The sequence below is a fragment of the Octopus sinensis genome, unplaced genomic scaffold (assembly GCF_006345805.1).
Source record: "Octopus sinensis unplaced genomic scaffold, ASM634580v1 Contig08735, whole genome shotgun sequence".
In the NCBI taxonomy this organism is placed as follows: Eukaryota; Metazoa; Mollusca; class Cephalopoda; order Octopoda; family Octopodidae; genus Octopus; species Octopus sinensis.
This window is the reverse complement of record NW_021831284.1, coordinates 396976-415821: the sequence shown is the minus strand read 5'-3', so window position 1 is coordinate 415821 and position 18846 is coordinate 396976. Positions and strand designations below refer to the sequence as shown.

Below are 18846 nucleotides of genomic sequence, written 5' to 3'. Positions count from 1 at the left end.
CGAGTTTGTTTGCTGATTGGGGTCAACTCTAATGGGACACCAGATGTCCCTTCGATAAAAATAACGACCCCTTGCACCACTATTTATTTAAGTGATGCAACAGTTTTTCAATGGATCGTACCGATCCCTCCAGCTCTGGGGTTAGTTTGGATTTTAAGTCCAAGCCATGTGCCAGTTTAATGGCATATCTCCGCGTTTTCTCCAAAAGATCAATATGTTTCTTTCCTTCGCAGCTTCCGAACCATCCTTGAGATCCATAGATCAGGAAGGGTTCTATACACGCAGAGTATACGTATAAGAACGTTTCCGGTTTCAGCTGGAATCGCATCAGAGCTTTCAACATTTGGGTAGCCTTGTTCTTTCTCTTCCTTATATACATCTTGAATGAACCAGTTGCATCCACAACTATTCCGAGGTATTTAAGATCATCCACGGGTTTTATCGCTCCGGTGTTAATACAAACATCAGGTTTCCTTCTCCTTTTACCAATCCAGCAAACAGTGCTTTTTTCAAAAGATAAAGACAAGCCTTTATCCTGGCACCATTTGCCAATTTTTTCGATATGACTGTGGGTTCTTTTCACGATATTGGTTTGCTCATAGAGAAATCCATAATTAAAATATCATCTGCGTAGATGACCATCTCCATGCTAGGGAGATCCACTTGAGGGATGTCGCACATCACACAGTTAAATAAAAGTGGACTGATGACAGATCCCTGCGGAACTCCTCTCTTAAGCAAAATTCTCTTCGATAATTGGTTACCGACCCGTACAAACGATTTTCTTTCCGAGAGGAAACTCTTCATCCAAACTAGGGCTGTCTTTCCAACGTTAAAATTGTATAAAGTTCGTAATAGCCCGGCATGCCAGACGCTATCAAATGCTTTTGATATGTCTAGACATGCAGCCGTAAGATACTCTTTTTTCCTTTGTGCTGTAGATATGGCCTCCTTTAACAGTGAAAAGCAATTTCCAGTGCCCTTGTTCCGCCGAAAACACCATTGCTCTTTCAAGAGATACTGTTTATCTTCAATATAAGTTGATAGTCTTTTAAAGACAATTTTTTCCATGATTTTTGAGATAGAACATATGAGGCTGATTGGTCTGTAATTTGCAGGATCCGAACTCGGTTTTCCTTTCTTCGGGATCATGCGAACAATTGTCCTCTTCCATGCTTGGGGAACATGTCCAATACTCCACGAAGAGTTAAATAACTTCCATAGTTTATATAATAAAGGCATTCCCGCCTTTTTGAAGATAATCATCGGTATGTAGTCCCAACCAGGGGATTTATTTTTGAAGCTAGGGGATTTATTTTCAAATCAATAAATACAGTTAAACCTCTAAATCCCGCCATTTTTTGGGATCGACCAAATCGTAGCGAGATTTAGAATTTGGCGAGCAATAGAGGTTTTGCACTTCCGGTTGTTCACCAAAAATTGAAAATTATATATGTAAAATAATTTAAAAATTATAAATGTAATGAAATTCTGATTAATAATCTAAAATGATATAATTTTAAATTGTAGAAAAGTTAAGAAATTTCCAAATTGTTTAAAAAAATTAATGAAAATAATCATCAATAGTTTTTTTCTTCATAGGTAAGTTTCTGATCATGTTGTTAATTGATTCAAGTGAACTTAAATCAAAATTTTCATTTTGATAATAAAATTTATTTAATTTATTTAACATCTTCAATGCCTCTTCTGGATTAATTAATATTGATTTTCTTGGTTATCTTCTGAATAACTTAAGGCAGGTTGATTTGACTCCTCCATGAGGAATTCCTCAACTTCATCCATCTCAGTGAAACTGTGATCCATAAATTCCGTTGGTTTTATCGGATCCAGAATTTTAAGCGTAGTGATAATTTTATCGTAATTATCAATCGTTATATCTGTTTCTTGGGTTTGATTTTCACAAGTAATCCACTTGGAATGCTTAAAACAATTTGCAATTGTTTCTTGAGTAACATTTTTCCATCCAAAATACGTAAACAAAAGGCCGTCTTTTAAATTCAGCTTCTTGTGTGAATCGACAGGATCAGTTCCATTGTCAATTTTCTTTAACATCGCATCAAATTTAATTTTGTTAAAGTTCGCTTTAAATGAGCGGATGATTCCCTGATCCATAGGTTGTAAAATTGTGGTCGTTTTTGCAGGAAGGTATAGCAGTTCAATTGATACTAAATTCGATTGATACTAAATATAAAATTATTTTATATTTAAGTCAGTTTAACCAAAAAAAATTTTTTTTTCTCAGCGAAGTGGCAATCCCTGCATAAAATTGTTTCGGAGATTGAAGTGGAAAAGCTACACAAATATGACTTGCTAGCTAATTAACTAGATGCAATGAACAGGTAAAAATAGAGGAATGGAAGTTATGTTTGTTTTAAATAAAAATAAATAATCAACCTTACAGACACTGAAGGTTGTAGGCGTGTGAATCTGTTTCATTATTATTTTACTCATTCGAAAATAATATATGAAGAATGCGGTCGGATTAACGAAACTTAAATGAGCGATTTTATTCTTTTGAAACAACAATTTTTTATTCCTTTATGTAAGATAGTCTAATTTCTGGAAGGAAAATTTTTAGAAGATTACCACTATGGATATTCGATCTTGTTCAGGCCAATTTTCTAATTAGATATAATCGTGATAAGCCAGGACTTTTGAAATAATTTTTGATACTTGTTTTAGGCTATAACGGAACTGGTTAACCTTCGTAAAGAAAAAATGACTCTTGTTGGTATCAGGAAAAATAAGGGCAAATACGTGTGTGGGCTGGATCGAATCCCACTATTGATATTTTTAAATAAAAATTAGAATAGTTTTATTTTTTAACAAAATAATTTTTCACTGATCTAAAACATTGACAGATTTGAATGAACAATTTAAAAATATACAAAGATCAAAAACAAATATTTTGAAAAGTCAAATAATTTGAATATAATATGAGTTAAAGTCCAGACTATTCAAAAAATATTAAAACCAAATACCTGCACAAAAAGTTGCAAATACGATTATCCTGACTGGATTCACTAAGTTCAATAATGCTATAATGAAGACGACCGACCCCACACACAAAAGAAGATGACAATTCTTCAAGCTTCTCGTCCAAACTCCCAACAGAATCACAATCCTATAATCAGTGTCCAGGAACAGTATACTGTCAATCCTAAGAGGCGTTCGCCGGATGAAACAAATTCCTATTTTATATCGAAATAATAATTTACCTCTATAATGTCACAAAAACTGGAACAACACGACAATATATTGTAGAATGTCTCGAATACATATGCATTGGTCAGCATCAATAACTTTAATGAGGAGTCTAAAAACTTGGTATGTTTTTCGATAATTTCATCCACTGATTTGGCCTAATTCCGTGAAAATAAAATTAATCACCGAGGAAAGCTCACTGATAAGTATTCCCCAGTTTGGTTTGATAACATCATTTGATATATAACGAAGTAAATTCTGCACGAATGCAATCATTTTATATCGAAGCATCCACACAGTTTTAATCCAGCCTGAATTCCCCTTACAGTTCAATCTATTACTAATCTCAATTAAACATGCCGACTAAGCTGTCTCTCTACATATTTACAAAATAATATATGTCTGCACAATATTTGGTAATAGTGCAGTGATTGTTGGTCAAGAATGATTGACAGTGGCCAATCAAATTTGTAATCAAAAACAATCGACTCAAGCCCCATTAACTCGCGTGAGTCTTCTGATAATAAAAATAACAAAAACCTTCATCGGTTGAATTTAAATAAGCCTTATGCAGCATATTTATCAAATCATACGACAGAAGTTGTATACTACTGAATGAGTATATGCAACATTACCCCATATAACTCAAAAACTTGTCATTCGAAAGAGTGGAAGTTCTCACTGCCAAGTCAAAATATGTCTTTAATCTTCCAGGAATAATATCTGAGAAATAAAGTGTCGTGTAAAATAACCTTTGACGAATTTTCTTATTTCATCACTTGCATAATCAAAAAATTGAACCACAAAATCTCCTTTAAAGAACAAAAAACAGTTTCCGATAGATCTAAAATTAAAAAAACATAAAATAACTCAAGACAGTCAGAAAGATTGTTAGTATCACGTATTATCTGAACAAGTTTACTGCTTGAACGTTCAAACGAAATTTCAACCGCCTCAATTATAGAAGACAGTTTATCATCGTATTCAACTGACGTATTTTTGTACAAAATAGAACTTTCTATGAATATTCATATATACAATAACCATGAAGTCCACAAAGACGGATTGCATTCAAATATTCCCCAGTTTTGTATATTTTGTCAATGTATTGACTCAAAGGATAAGGAACACTCTCCGGTCTCACAATGGAACAGTGATTGTTGTACCAATCATAGCTAATTCCTGTAAAAATTAATAAATCACATTCAATTTGAATTGTTAATCTTTTAAAAATCAAAAAAACACAACATCAATCTAAAAATACCTTTGAGAGCAGGTTCAATGAAAAACTATAAATTAAATATAAAAACAACTTCTGAAAAATGGTCAATAATGACTCCCTTTGTGATCCACGACATCAAAATAGCAATGTAGGGCACAAACGTCTAAAAATAAGATATAAATAAAAATAACAGCTTTGACTAAAAAGAAACAGAGCTCCTTGGCCTTTTTGATCCTAATATATTAAAATAATTTTATTACGTCGCATAAGTATCCGAATAATCCATCAATAACCTGAGCAGAAGACCACCAGAAGGAGTTGTCTAGAAAAATAATTAAAAATCAACTTGATTAATTTTTATGATTAAATTGGCCAAGATTTCCAAAACCCAAGCCGATGGTTGAAGTTTGAACCAAAACGTCTGCAAATCCATATTTTCCTGTAAACCAATAATCCCAAAACATTTACAAGATTTTCTTCCAACTCTACAACGACGATCAAATATTCCTTAGAAATAGAGACTGGCCAATATTAACCTTTATTAGCTGTTCTATTGCAGAGGAAAGTGCTTGATAGATTTTTCCAAAACGAAAAGTGGACTTTTCCTCAATAAAATCCATCACAACCCAATAATAACCCGCCACATTCGATATCCGTTGGCATTGAGTCTTGGTCTGACAATCTAAATAATAAAATGAAATTGACTAGCCTATTTCAGGATGAAAATCAAAAGTGATCAAACCATTTAATTTTTTGGCCTGGATGAACCTACCGTTGCACCCCTGGACATAGAAATAGAAAATTCGTACAGTAAGACAGGCAAGTAGATCAGTACATAATAATTTGGTTCTATCAATTGGAGATAAGATTATGAAATCATTGACTTTATTGGACCACGAAGGTGTGTGGAAAACAAAATTTAAAGATAAAAAAGGCCGATTTACAAGCCATTTTTCATAATAAGATACCGGAACTTTAAACTAAATGAAAAAAGACAACCATTTTTGTAATGACCGCCTTTTTCAGTTTTTTTGAAAGTTTGAACTTGGACGTTTTTTTCTATAAGTTGATTGGATTCAACTTTCAATCTCATCTAATAAAATTAATTGATGTTTATTAACTTGAGGCAAATCTGCCAATCGAGATAAAATTATGACTAATGGATCCAGATGTTTAAAACTGAAACAATTTTAATAAACAACTTTTTTTCTTTAATTTCTTCATATTTTTGAACAAGTTCTACGGGATTTTGAGAGTTTTTACTCAGATTTTTCAAGGATTTTTTAATTATCTATTTTTTATAAATATTGTGAGAATAAACGTGAGTAGTAAATTGCATATTTTTGCTGTTTTGCAAAAGATTGACATATATATCTTGATTGCTGTCCTCTGTTTTAGATATACTATAATTTATACAAATTGGTGTGTTGTTTACCCAAATATTCTTTTTATTCTCTGTACATCAAGTTCTATTTCGTGAGCAAAATTCACAGACACACTAAGATCAGTACGCTTCATTTACAAAATACAAAAGAATTTAAAATTTTTTAAATATTATCAAAGTTTGGACATTTATTTTAAAACTAAAATTAAATTTTAGATTATTTTACAAAAACTAATTCTTTACTCTCCTCATTCTTTATCTCTTCGCCGGACCAAATTGTTATATGTTCCATAGCTTCAATTGACTTGTCCCAAAAGCATGCCAGTTTTACAAGTTGGTCGGTAGCAGAGGAATATTCTTCACTATAGACCTTCATACCATGCTTCATTTCATTATAACGGATTGAATGTAAGTTTTTGCTGCTTTTTCAATAGTTATTTTATTCATGTAATATTTAAAGAGACAACTGTATCCAACGCCAAAACCACCGGAATAGTTTTCACCTTTGCTTTACAAAGTATCGAAAGTTCATTTGCCAATAAATCATATTTGTGGAATTTTCGCGATTTCGACTTGTTTGCGGCGGTCTAATATATTTAAGTTGACCTATTTTGATACATAAAACACAATCAATAAATATTTTTCTGTCTAGTTTCTGATTTTCCAATTTTGTGAGTCCCCAGGTTCCACAGTTGTAGGTAAGGATTGGCAATACAAACGAGTTGTATATCCTTATTTTCGTTTTTCCAGTTAGCTTCTTTTTAGTTCTCCATAGAGACATAAGCTTTCTAAAAACTCCATTTGAAAGGATTTTCCTTCGGGTAACATCTTCTGTGTCGTCATCTGCGTAGGATATCTCGTGATAATCATTTTTTATGACTGATTTAAAGTCCCTCAGAGCGGCCTCAAGATACACAATAAAAAGCACGGGAGATAGCGAGTCTCCTTGTGGAACACCCCGTGTTGTTTCGAAGTATTCCGACTTCAATTAGAGTGATTTCGTTTTATCAAGGACAAAGATATCTGGTCTATTGTTTTTTACATGAACATCTGTCTTATCTCCACTTTATGATTTGAGCTAACCGATTGGACTGTGTGTGACTTTAACCTTTTGGTTTTCCTGATTCCATATTGGCGGCAGAGATGCAGATGGATGCATCTTATAACTTCATTATGTCTTCTGGTATAATCACTGTTCAGCATTCTGCTACATCTTGTAGCCATGTGATCAACAGATTTTTTAGCTTGATTACAATGATTGCATATTCCTCCGTTATCGTTGAAAAATATATTTCGATCCTGAATAATACAATACATTGCTTCTGATCTCGGACTGTTGTTTCCATTCACTAGCCATTCCGTAGACATATTGATGTCAACATTCTGATCCTCACAACATTTGAAAAGTACGGAATGCAACATCTTCGATTTAATAATCTTCATTAGACTCTTTTGTTGATTCTCCTTGATTATGTTTATATTCAATTCTGAAGGATCTTCAATATTGTATTTGAAGGTAAGAAATCTTGCGATGGTGGTCATATGTGTTTTATTATTTTCAAGACCCGCAAGATTCCAGCCTTTCTGAGACACATTGCAGACTTTCTTTCAAGATCAGTCAAAAATTGGTATAACATGCATTCACTTTTATGGACAATTGAATTAAGTCCTCTTCCAAGGTTAGATCTGCTTATGTATAATCTTTCCTTATTTGCAGGTTTCAGATGAACATGTAAATTAGATAGAATCCTTCGAACTTCGGTATCAATGGCTTGAAACTCGTGTGGCTCAATGTCAATTAGTCCAATATAGTAATTGTAAAGTGATAGAGAATATTCATTAATCGCCTTAAATAGATTCACTGCATTTAGCTTCGTGTTCACTAAGCTTTCAATTCTCTTCTTTACATTTTCTGCAATTTTTTTCATAACTTCATGCTTTAATAAATTGCTTCCTTTATCCTCCAGGACTCCCAGATATCGATATCCATCAAGGCTTCTAGTTTCTTTAACATCATTCAGATTGGTTGCAGATTTTTCAGAATTCCTCCTCACACCAACAACACTGAAGTATTCATCAATACTATCCATCATCCTCAAGATCGTATCTTCTTTCTCAGCAAGTATTTTCAAATCATCAATAAATAGCAGATGATTAGTTGAGTATGTTATTTGAGACGGGTCATTTTGGTCAATACAGATTTTAGGAAACTTCTGATTTAGTATTCTGCTCAACGGATCCATTACCAGCGTAAAAAGTTGGGGAGATAGTGAATCTTCTTAAAGAATTCCTCTTTCTAATTTCACTGTTCCAATTCTATTTACGTTGAGATTCAGAATCACTTTCCATTTACTTATCAAACTTTTAATAAACTTCACAATCCACTCAGGGAGTCCAGAATAATCCAATACCAGCGATAAAAATTCATGGTTAACAGAATCAAATGCTTTCTTTATATCAATCCATGTCGCAAATAAGTTATTTCCATAGTGATTGTTAATGCACTGGTTTATGAAAGCCTGTTCTTTTGCACCCTGGCAATGTCTTCTCGCTCCCAGTTGGTTATCCGAAACAAGACCAAAAGCTTCAATGTAGTCTGTAAGTTTAGTGTTGACACATTTTGTAACAAGTTTGTATAGTATAGGCATGCATGTAATCAGACGCAAGTCATTAGGTGATTCACAACAAGCTTTTATGGGATGAGAAATGTAACCCCAGTGTAAAACCACTGACCAGGACAGTAATCTCCCTTAATAATCTTCAAAATTTCATCACATAAATAATTATGGAGGGATTCAAACTTTTTAATAAAAAAGCAGTATACTCCATTGCATCCAGAAGTCTTCCAGTTTGGCGCATAGTTAATAATACTTTTGATAAAGTCTGGTTTGATGTCAACTGGGGATTGTTCTACGCCAGTTATGCGTTTTCCAACAACATCAGTAGCAATATGATTCTCATCTTTTTTCCATACCTTCTCCCAAAATGACAAACATTCACCTTCCGGCAACGTATATTTATTATCTTCTACAGCATTCAGGTTTCGGTAAAACCTCCTTCTGTTGAGTTCAAAACAAAAATTGTCTCTTCTAAATGATTTTCGTGACTCATAAATCGAAATCCTTTTTTCCATGATTTTTATTCTATCTTCAATTAACGTACATATTCGGGCGATTTCTCACTTTCTCGACTTCTTGTATCCAAAGGAGCACATAAAGTCCAGGGCCGTATTCTTTTCACTTTTGAATTTCAGCTTGGAGAAATTAGCAATAAGAGTGAGGTTCTCTTTGAATTTAGTAATTCTCTTCTCAATATTTTCCCTCCAAGAGCTTCTTATTTTATTTTTTTGATTACCACAAGTCTCACTATGGGGTTTCACTTTCAATAATTTTTTAACATCGGAGGCACTTTTCTGAACAAGAAAACGGGTATTGAAAATATGTACAATGAGGTTCCATCCACCACGAGGGATTCTTCCAAATCTCCGCTTAGCCGAATCAACAACAGAAGATATCCACTCCAATTTGTCGTTAGAGTGTGTTTCAGTTATCAATGATTTAAGGGGGAGCAGATGCGTTCGTGAAGGTTCAATATAAGGATCATTGCAATTTTCAGGCGTTCCATGCAGCCCTGAAGACACGCTTCCAACTTCTGATTGATTATTATTATTTGTATTTTGCATAGGAAGGCCCTCAGGATATGTTTGCAGACTGGTGAAAACAGACATACACGTCACACTTCCCAAAAATTTTTTCCTTTAAATAAAAAATACAAAAATATTGATAAATAATACATTTTTAAAAAACATGGTGCAACGTGGGTTTAGTACTATAGAACAGTTGAGCAATATCTTTGGTTGGATATCCATCCAAAGATTTGTTTATTATACTTTCTCTCACATCATTAGATATTAATTTGTCGGCGAACCATGGCTGGTTCGATTGAATATTCAGAAGCATTTTGATTATGTGAATCCATTAAAAGTAAATTCAGGTCAATAAAATTTAAATTTTATTTAATTTAAAAATTATTATATTGATCCGAAATTACAATACAACAAAAAATTGAAATTTTGCGATATAAGGATGAAAATAAACAATTATCCTGTCAGCGAATTGCTGATAGATTTTCTCATTTGTTTAAAGTAAAGATTTCGAGGAGGACAATCAACGATATTTCGAAGATGCGTGAAAGGATTTTCGCACAATATAAAAGCGTCAATTCCTCTACAAAAACTTTAAAACAGCTAAAATATTCGGAACTTGATAAAAAGCTCGTCGAGTGGATGGATCTTATGGAATCGAAAGGTATTTTTAATATTTTAAAGTTTTAAGGTGCATTACTAATTGATGCCTTAATATGATGCCTTAATATTTTTGCTTGTGATCTTTCTCTCGATAAATTTAAGAACTCTGCCGGATTCTTGTTCAAGTTTAAAAAAAGACATGAATTCCGCCTGAGAAAATTGCATGGGCAGATGAAAACTGATAAAAAAGTTGACATCGAAGGATTTTTAAATGAATTTCAAAATTTATCCAAGTCCTATACTCCCGATGAAATTTATAACCTTGATGAAACAGGAATTTTCAACAAACTAATTCCGTCTAAAAGTATTTGCAAGACTCAGTTTGGAGGATATAAAGATTTTAAAGATCGGGTATCTGTAATGTTGTGTGCAAATATGTCTGGGAATCACAAACTAAAGCCTGTTTTAATTGGAAAATCAATGATGCCAAGATGTTTCAAAAATTACTACTATCAATGCTCTGTTTCATATTACAGTTCTAAAAGGTCTTGGATGACGGGCCAAATTTTTAGTAAATGGCTGATTAATTTTGACAACTCTTTGAAGAAGGAAAAAAAGTCAATTTTGCTTTTGATCGATAATTGTCCTTCTCATTGTATACCTTGTCATCTTGAAAATATAAAAATTATGTCCTTTTTTAAAAATGCCGCAGGAATAATTTAAACAATTGACTTGGGAATTATCAAAACATTTAAGGTGCACTTAAATCGGCACAAATTATTTTATCTCACTAAAATTTTGGAAACGAAGCTTCGGTTTATTAATCCTATAAACATTTAAATCTTAAGGACACTGTTTTTTATAAAAATGGCTTGAGAAGTCGTATGCTCGAAAACTATTAAAAATTACTTCAAAAAACTGAAAAAATAGATTTTGATGAACAATCTACAGATAAAAATTTAATTGATGAATTGATAATTAAAACAGATATTTATAATCCTATTCAAATTGAAGAATTCATTTCTATAAATTACTAGCTCGGCAGCTCGCTTCGCTCACCGCGACCTAGCTCCTGCGGAGGGCCTGTTTCATCAAACAACTATAAGTTTATGTAGATGTATAAAACTACCTGGTTTAATGTAACCCTATTCTATCGCCTGTTGATAAACAAAGTTTGTCGTCCGTCCTTCCTTGGCATATATGTATAAATTTTCTCTTCTGCCTACCCTCGAGCATCCCACATACAGCTGTCCATGTGAAAAGCACTCACTCTCTAAAAATAACCCAACTACCTTTAATGATTGTCCCTGGGCCTTGTTTATTGTTATTGCAAAACTCATCCTCAAAGGAAATTCCAGCCTTTTAAATCTAAATGGTAATTCATCAGAAATTATCGGAATTCGTGGAATATAAACGTCCTCACCTCTATACTTACCTGTTAATATCGTCGCCTCTATTACGTTAGCCATCAAATTTTTGATAACTAACCTCGTTCCGTTGCATAATTTAGGTGGCGCAAGATTGCGTAATAAAACCACTGGAACGCCTATCTTTAACTTTAAAAAATGATTCGGCATTCCAGAGGGATCTAAGGAGTTTAAAAATTCAATCCGGTTGAATTTTTAGAAAATAACAAAAAAAATAAAAAAAACAAATAAAAATAAATAATTTAAAAACAAAAAATAAAAAAAAACAAAAAAAAACTTAACAGCAGCCAAAAAAGCGACACACAAAAAAGATTTAATTAATTACCTTAAGCTGACCGTTTTTTCTTCAGCTTCGTTTTTCCTCCTTCGGTTATCTATTTAAAAAATTATTTTTGAATAACAAAAAATATTAGGAAAAAAGAGGCATACAGAAAATAAATTCTATCTTTACGAAAAACTTCTTTTCTTAAGGTCGTCTTCCCTCCTTCGGTTATCTATTGAAAAAATTATTTTTGAATAATAAAAAAGTTTAGGAAAAGAGGCATACCGAAAATAAATTCTATCTTTACGAAAAACTTAACTAAATAGTTAATATTTTTACGCAAATTCTTCTGATTGCGCTGTCAATTGGTGGTAAATTGTGTTAATGATTGTGCTAATGTGGTTTCAACTATCAAAGTGTTTTTCAAAATCTGTTAATTGCACACTCTATTCAAGGTCGTGCAATCTGTAATTGCACATTCTGTCAAAGTCAAATATGATAATAGCTTTAATTTTGATTCATGGTCGATAATGATATATGCATTTAATTTTAAAGAGAAAATCATAGGATGAATTGAATTTCTTTATCGCGAATAATTGGGAGTTCATCATTGTTAATATTCTCGCTGTCGTTTTCATCAAGGATATTCTTAATACGTGAGATTTTTGCCTCGAAGGTTTTAATGGACCTCATCATGAATGTCGAGGACATTAACGTTGTTCATTTTAATCAAATGCAGAAAATAATTTTTTGATTTTTTGGCGGAAAGGTTTTAAGGACCTCATCATGTAAGTCGAGGACATCGTAGTTGTTCATTTTAACCAAAATGCAGAAAATTTTTTTTTAATTTTTTTTGGGGGAAGGTTTTAAGGACCTCGTCATGTAAGTCGAGGACATCGTAGTTGTTCATTTTAACCAAAATGCAGAAAATTTTTTTTTTAATTTTTTTTGGGGGGAAGGTTTTAAGGACCTCATCATGTAAGTCGAGGACATCGTAGTTGTTTATTTTAACCAAAATGCAGAAAATTTTTTTTTAATTTTTTTTGGAGGGAGGGTTTTAAGGACCTCATCATGTAAGTCGAGGACATCGTAGTTGTTCATTTTAACCAAAATGCAGAAAATTTTTTTTTAATTTTTTTTGGAGGGAAGGTTTTAAGGACCTCATCATGTAAGTCGAGGACATCGTAGTTGTTCATTTTAACCAAAATGCAGAAAATTTTTTTTTTAATTTTTTTGGGGGGAAGGTTTTAAGGACCTCATCATGTAAGTCGAGGACATCGTAGTTGTTCATTTTAACCAAAATGCAGAAAATTTGTTTTTAATTTTTTTTTGGGGGGAAGGTTTTAAGGACCTCATCATGTAAGTCGAGGACATCGTAGTTGTTCATTTTAACCAAAATGCAGAAAATTTTTTTTTAATTTTTTTTGGAAGGAAGGTTTTAAGGACCTCATCATGTAAGTCGAGGACATCGTAGTTGTTCATTTTAACCAAAATGCAGAAAATTTTTTTTAATTTTTTTTGGAGGGAAGGTTTTAAGGACCTCATCATGTAAGTCGAGGACATCGTAGTTGTCATTTTAACCAAAATGCAGAAAATTTTTTTTTAATTTTTTTTGGGGGGAAGGTTTTAAGGACCTCATCATGTATGTCGAGGACATCGTAGTTGTTCATTTTAACCAAAATGCAGAAAATTTTTTTTTAATTTTTTTTGGGGGGAAGGTTTTAAGGACCTCATCATGTAAGTCGAGGACATCGTAGTTGTTCATTTTAACCAAAATGCAGAAAATTTTTTTTAATTTTTTTTGGAGGGAAGGTTTTAAGGACCTCATCATGTAAGTCGAGGACATCGTAGTTGTTCATTTTAACCAAAATGCAGAAAATTTTTTTTTAATTTTTTTTGGGGGGAAGGTTTTAAGGACCTCATCATGTAAGTCGAGGACATTGTAGTTGTTCATTTTAACCAAAATGCAGAAAATTTTTTTTTAATTTTTTTTGGGGGGAAGGTTTTAAGGACCTCATCATGTAAGTCGAGGACATCGTAGTTGTTCATTTTAACCAAAATGCAGAAAATTTTTTTTTAATTTTTTTTGGGGGAAGGTTTTAAGGACCTCGTCATGTAAGTCGAGGACATTGTAGTTGTTCATTTTAACCAAAATGCAGAAAATTTTTTTTTAATTTTTTTTGGGGGGAAGGTTTTAAGGACCTCGTCATGTAAGTCGAGGACATCGTAGTTGTTCATTTTAACCAAAATGCAGAAAATTTTTTTTTAATTTTTTTTTGGGGGGAAGGTTTTAAGGACCTCGTCATGTAGGTCGAGGACATCGTATTGCCAATTTGAAGTTGGTGTGCACACACAGACAGACAGACACACACCATACCATTTAATTATTAAGATTTAGAAGAAAATGCAATTAACGAAGAAGGTAATTTCGATAATGAAGATCCTGAAGAACAATCCGCAGATAAAAATTTTCTTTCAAATGAACAAACAATAGTTCATCTCACTAGAAATGAGATTGGTGTAAAATTAAGAAAAATTGAGAAGTCACTAATCGAAATTGTCGAAAACGAAGATGTGCGTCTAATTACTTCAATTCGAAGATTCGAGGAAAAAATCAAAATATAAAGAGACAACAAACGGGACTGGAATATTATTATTATAGGCACTTTCGCGATGCCATGGATCATGACAAAGCTTGTGCAGCACAGGAAACAATACGAGTAATTAGCTTATTCCATTTCCCGCGATTTTGGGCGACGTCCCGTAGTGCATCGAGATCGTCCCCGTCCTTCAATTCTTTACCAGTTCTCTTAAGGTCTCTATCCAGCGTACCCGGGAGATTGTTTCTTGGTCGCCCACGGAAACGATGACCCCCAGCTTCGAAATAGTCCTCCATGGCGGCGTTTGCCGGAGCATCCAAATCTATTCTTAGAATATGTCCAAACAGCCTCCATCTGCATTCGGTAATTTCGAGCGAGATTGGTTTGCTTGATGTTCTGACATAAACTGTTCTGCTACTCAGCCTTGAATGCCACTTGGAGGCTAGAGTACGTCGGAGGTGATCTCTATGGAAAGAGTCTAGGTTGTCATTGTCTGTAGCGGAAAATCCCCAAGTTCCGGCGTTATATAGGAGTATTGGCTTCACGAGTGAATTGTATAGTCGTATCCGTGTTTTTGTGCTGAGTCCTTTTCGTTTTAGCCAATTTTCCTTTAAGCTGCGTAGTGCACTGTTTGCATGTGTTTTCCGCATAATCACGTCTTGTTCGTCTCCCAATAGAGATCCGAGTTTCTTTACTTTTCTCCAATATTCTTGCAATGACCATTTTGTGGTCACTGTCAATGTTTGACCCACCATATGCTCCAACAGCGATGAACCATTGGTTTCAATTCCTTCTTTATTACAAATCCTTGGCCAAAGTGTCTGCATTCACTTCGGAATAAAATGAAGTGATAGTTCCTCTTCTAATCCCCCATGCAGTTTTGTCTCCTGTAAACATCCAACAGAGACTTTGTATCTTTTCAGATCTTCGCACAATGCTGTTCTTTTCCAAGATTTAGCGATTCCTCTGACATTAAACGAGAGTAGCGAAAAAGGTGTTAGTTTCCTGCGCTTTTTAGACTCCATCTTTAAAGAACCACGTCACAAGTTCAACCAAAAAAACTGGAATATTACTTTGATAAAAAAGTATAATTCTTTGTTAAAATAAAATTAATTTTTTCAATTACGTCAATTTTTGCTATTTTCGAATTATTAAACAGTTCTACTCACATTCAAAAATTATTGAGTATATTCTGAAATTCGCCATTTCTCAAATTCGCCGCAAAAAATGACGGAACTAAAAATGGCGAATTTGGGAGTATTCACTGTACTATGGCTCTCGTGAAAAAGACTATTATTACTCCGCTGGCCATTGTTTTCACACTCCTGACCTAACCATACTTAGTTGACAAATTACATTTTATGGTTCCTAGACACACTTTATCTAAAGCAAATATGGCAGTTTTTTTTGGATACATGACCCAGTCCACAAGGTCTCGTTCATTTTAGTAAGAATCAATTGAAGGAATGACGTTACTCAAGTCAAGTCGCAGGCGAGTGATATGCTTCTCCAAGTTTTTTCGTTGACTTAAAACAGCACATGGATAAAAACCATTCGCTTTACATCTTCTTTTGGATAATTAAAAGTATTTCCGGAATAAATATTTGTTTATTTAAGAAACCACCCGAGATGGCCTTATTTAGTCTTTATTATCCAAAAACATCGAGATAAATCTTTCCAGGGAAATTATAAAAACAATAAATATCAATTTTTTGAACTGGTGCATATTTTTTTAAACAACTTGTTCGATTTCGGAAGTATTACTTGTAGAAAACTTTAGTTCCTATAAAGCAGTGGTTCTCAACCTGGGGTCCGCGGACCCCTTAGGGGACCGCGAAAGATTCCAGGGGGTCCGCGAAAAACTTCTGAACCTTTGTTTAAATTTTATTTTTTAATAATAATTTCAAATTAATATATAATATAATTAAATCATAATGAATAATATTTCTTTTTGAAATATGTCGCGAGCGCAGCGAGCACGCGAGCGCAGCGAGCAACCACTCAATTTCTAGATCCGATCAATCAAAAAATCTATAAATTGACAAATACCCAGGCTTGTATTTGGGATTAAATATATTCGATAACAAAAATTAAAATCGATGCCAAAGCAGAATGAGCTTTAAAACCGATTTCATAAATAAAAATAATATTTTAAAATTTATAATTGATATTTTAGAATATGAGAAAAAATCTAAATGCTTCATAATTTATTAAAATGTCAAAACAAGAATCTCTGAAGGAGCAAGCCTGTCTGCACAGTTCATTTTTGATTAGAAGACCTAATTTTAGAGATTAAAACGAAAAAATAGCAATGAGATTTGTCAAATTATTACCCCCCTCACAACCTAAACAAAATTAGCGTTCAGTATTCATTAATTTTACTTTTTCTATTAAGGTCTACTTATAATTATTTTTATGGGATTCAATGGAAAACTTAAGTTATTTCAATTTTATTTTAAATCATGTTAAAATTTTAAATAATTTAATAAATATATTTGTTGATGACAGGCTTGTTAGCTGTCAAATGTGCGCGTCGCGCTCGCGTGCTCGCTGCGCTCGCGACAAAATATTATTAGTAGGGCAATTTTTTTCAGGCACTTAAAATTTATTTTTAGGACCTTAAAAATAGGCATTTTAGGACTTTATTTTTAATTTTTAGGACTTTATTCTACATTTTTAGGCACATTTTAATAAGGTATTAAATCAAAAAGTCGTAAAAAATTATTTGTTATAGTAAGGTATTAAATAATTTTTGACATTTTCCGCATTGAAACCTCTATCTTTAGTAATTAATTTTTTAAGCATAGAAAATGCTCTTTCAACGGTTGATGATGTACACTGACATTTTCTTATTAGTCCATATTCTTCAGGGGAGATATTACTTTTCTCCATTTCTATAATTGATTCTATGTCATTTTTGTGTAATCTTTTTTGTATGTATTCATTTATTTCTGCATTATCAGACGGAAATTTTAACAAACAAAGATCTGAATGTGCATCATTTATTGTATAACTTGTGGATTCCATTTTTTTCAATATTTGATTAAGTATCTGATAATTTTCATTTATTTCCATTAGACTTTTTCTTAAGGTTGGCGATTCAATTGCTTGTTTTACTTTTTTAACTAATATTCCGTCGTCTTTGAAATTCTCCACAATTTCAGCAATTGATACAAAATTATTTGCATAATAGTATGCTGCTTGCAGCCACTACCCCATCTAGTTATGATGACGTCGGGCGGATAACCAATTGTAGAAAACATTTTTTTTCTAGTTTTGTTTTTCACTATTGATGTCTTTATAGTCGCAATAAGATTATCAACGTCCGAATAATACGCCTTTACTCTGAGACAGCAATTATGTAACAAATGTGCAACACATGTTACATGGAACATCCTAGGATAAAGCATTTTCAATGTTTTTCCGGCTAAAAATAATTCAACAAACTACCCAAATCATATACGGGGCTGCATCAGAAAGAAAAAGAAGAAAATTATTGCGTATAATCTCGAATTTTTTAATCTCTTCATCGATAATCTGAAGAATTGTGTTAGCAGTTACAGATTCATATAAAGGTTCACACGAAATTAAATAGGTCTTCTCTGGATAAGCGATATTCCCAATGAGAACAACTACAAACTTCTGTCCATTTACGTCACCCTCGTCAACAACCATAAAAATCTTTTGAGATCTAAAAATTAATCATTTGTTAACCTTAGATCACTTTTATACTTGGATAATTTTGTTCACTGATTGCAGGAATACAATTGCGACAGGCTGACTGGGAAGGAAGCGAAATATTCAATTTTTCAAACAATCCCTTTAAGCTTGGATTATTGAGCTTATGAAGAGGAATGTTTGCTTCAGAAAAGGCTTTGGCAACTTCCATCGGCATACTCTGAAAGTCTTCCGTTTCGGTTTGACCGTTGAATAGGGAATCTAAGGATTGTTGGAATCCTTCATTGTTATCTAAAAAAATAATTTTAAATTACTCAAAGCTTTAGATGTTTTGTAGATTGTCTATGCTGATCAATATATTTTTTTTTTTGATGCATTGACGTAGATCATACATATTTTACAATATAGACTGCCTTAATCACTGTGAATTCTTTTACGTAAGTTTCATAGGCTTTTAGAGCTTTAGACTTATTTGTAGAACGTACACGTGGCATTTGAACACAAAAAAGTAATTTATAGCGTGCCTAATTTGTTATTTTTAAAATATTTTTTTGTAACATTTAAAAATAATTTATTTTAAAAATTTTTAAGACCTTAAAAAAATTTTAGGACCTTAAAAAAATTTTTAGGACCTTAACAATTTTTTAAGCATTTAAGGCATTATAACTCGTTGTAGATAAATCTATTTTAATTAAATTATAGCTTAAATTAATTATTTAAATAAATAGACCTTTTGGTGCAAAAAGGCATTTTAGGCAAAAAATTGCCCTATTATTAGATAAATTAATATATTTTAATATTT

The 18846-nt window shown here is 32.8% G+C and overlaps 2 protein-coding genes across 2 annotated transcripts; both read right to left on the bottom strand.

Annotated features, from left to right (window-relative positions):
• Positions 1 to 7369: 7369 nt before the first annotated feature.
• On the bottom strand, positions 7370 to 8074 carry LOC115227916. The gene has a single exon (XM_029798620.1). It carries the CDS (start codon positions 8072 to 8074, stop codon positions 7370 to 7372), a length of 705 nt encoding a protein of 234 aa, XP_029654480.1.
• A 6375-nt stretch (positions 8075 to 14449) lies between these two features.
• On the bottom strand, positions 14450 to 15193 carry LOC115227914. Its single transcript, XM_029798618.1, has one exon. The coding sequence runs from the start codon at positions 15191 to 15193 to the stop codon at positions 14450 to 14452; it is 744 nt and encodes a 247-aa protein (XP_029654478.1).
• Between the last annotated feature and the right edge of the window lie 3653 nt (positions 15194 to 18846).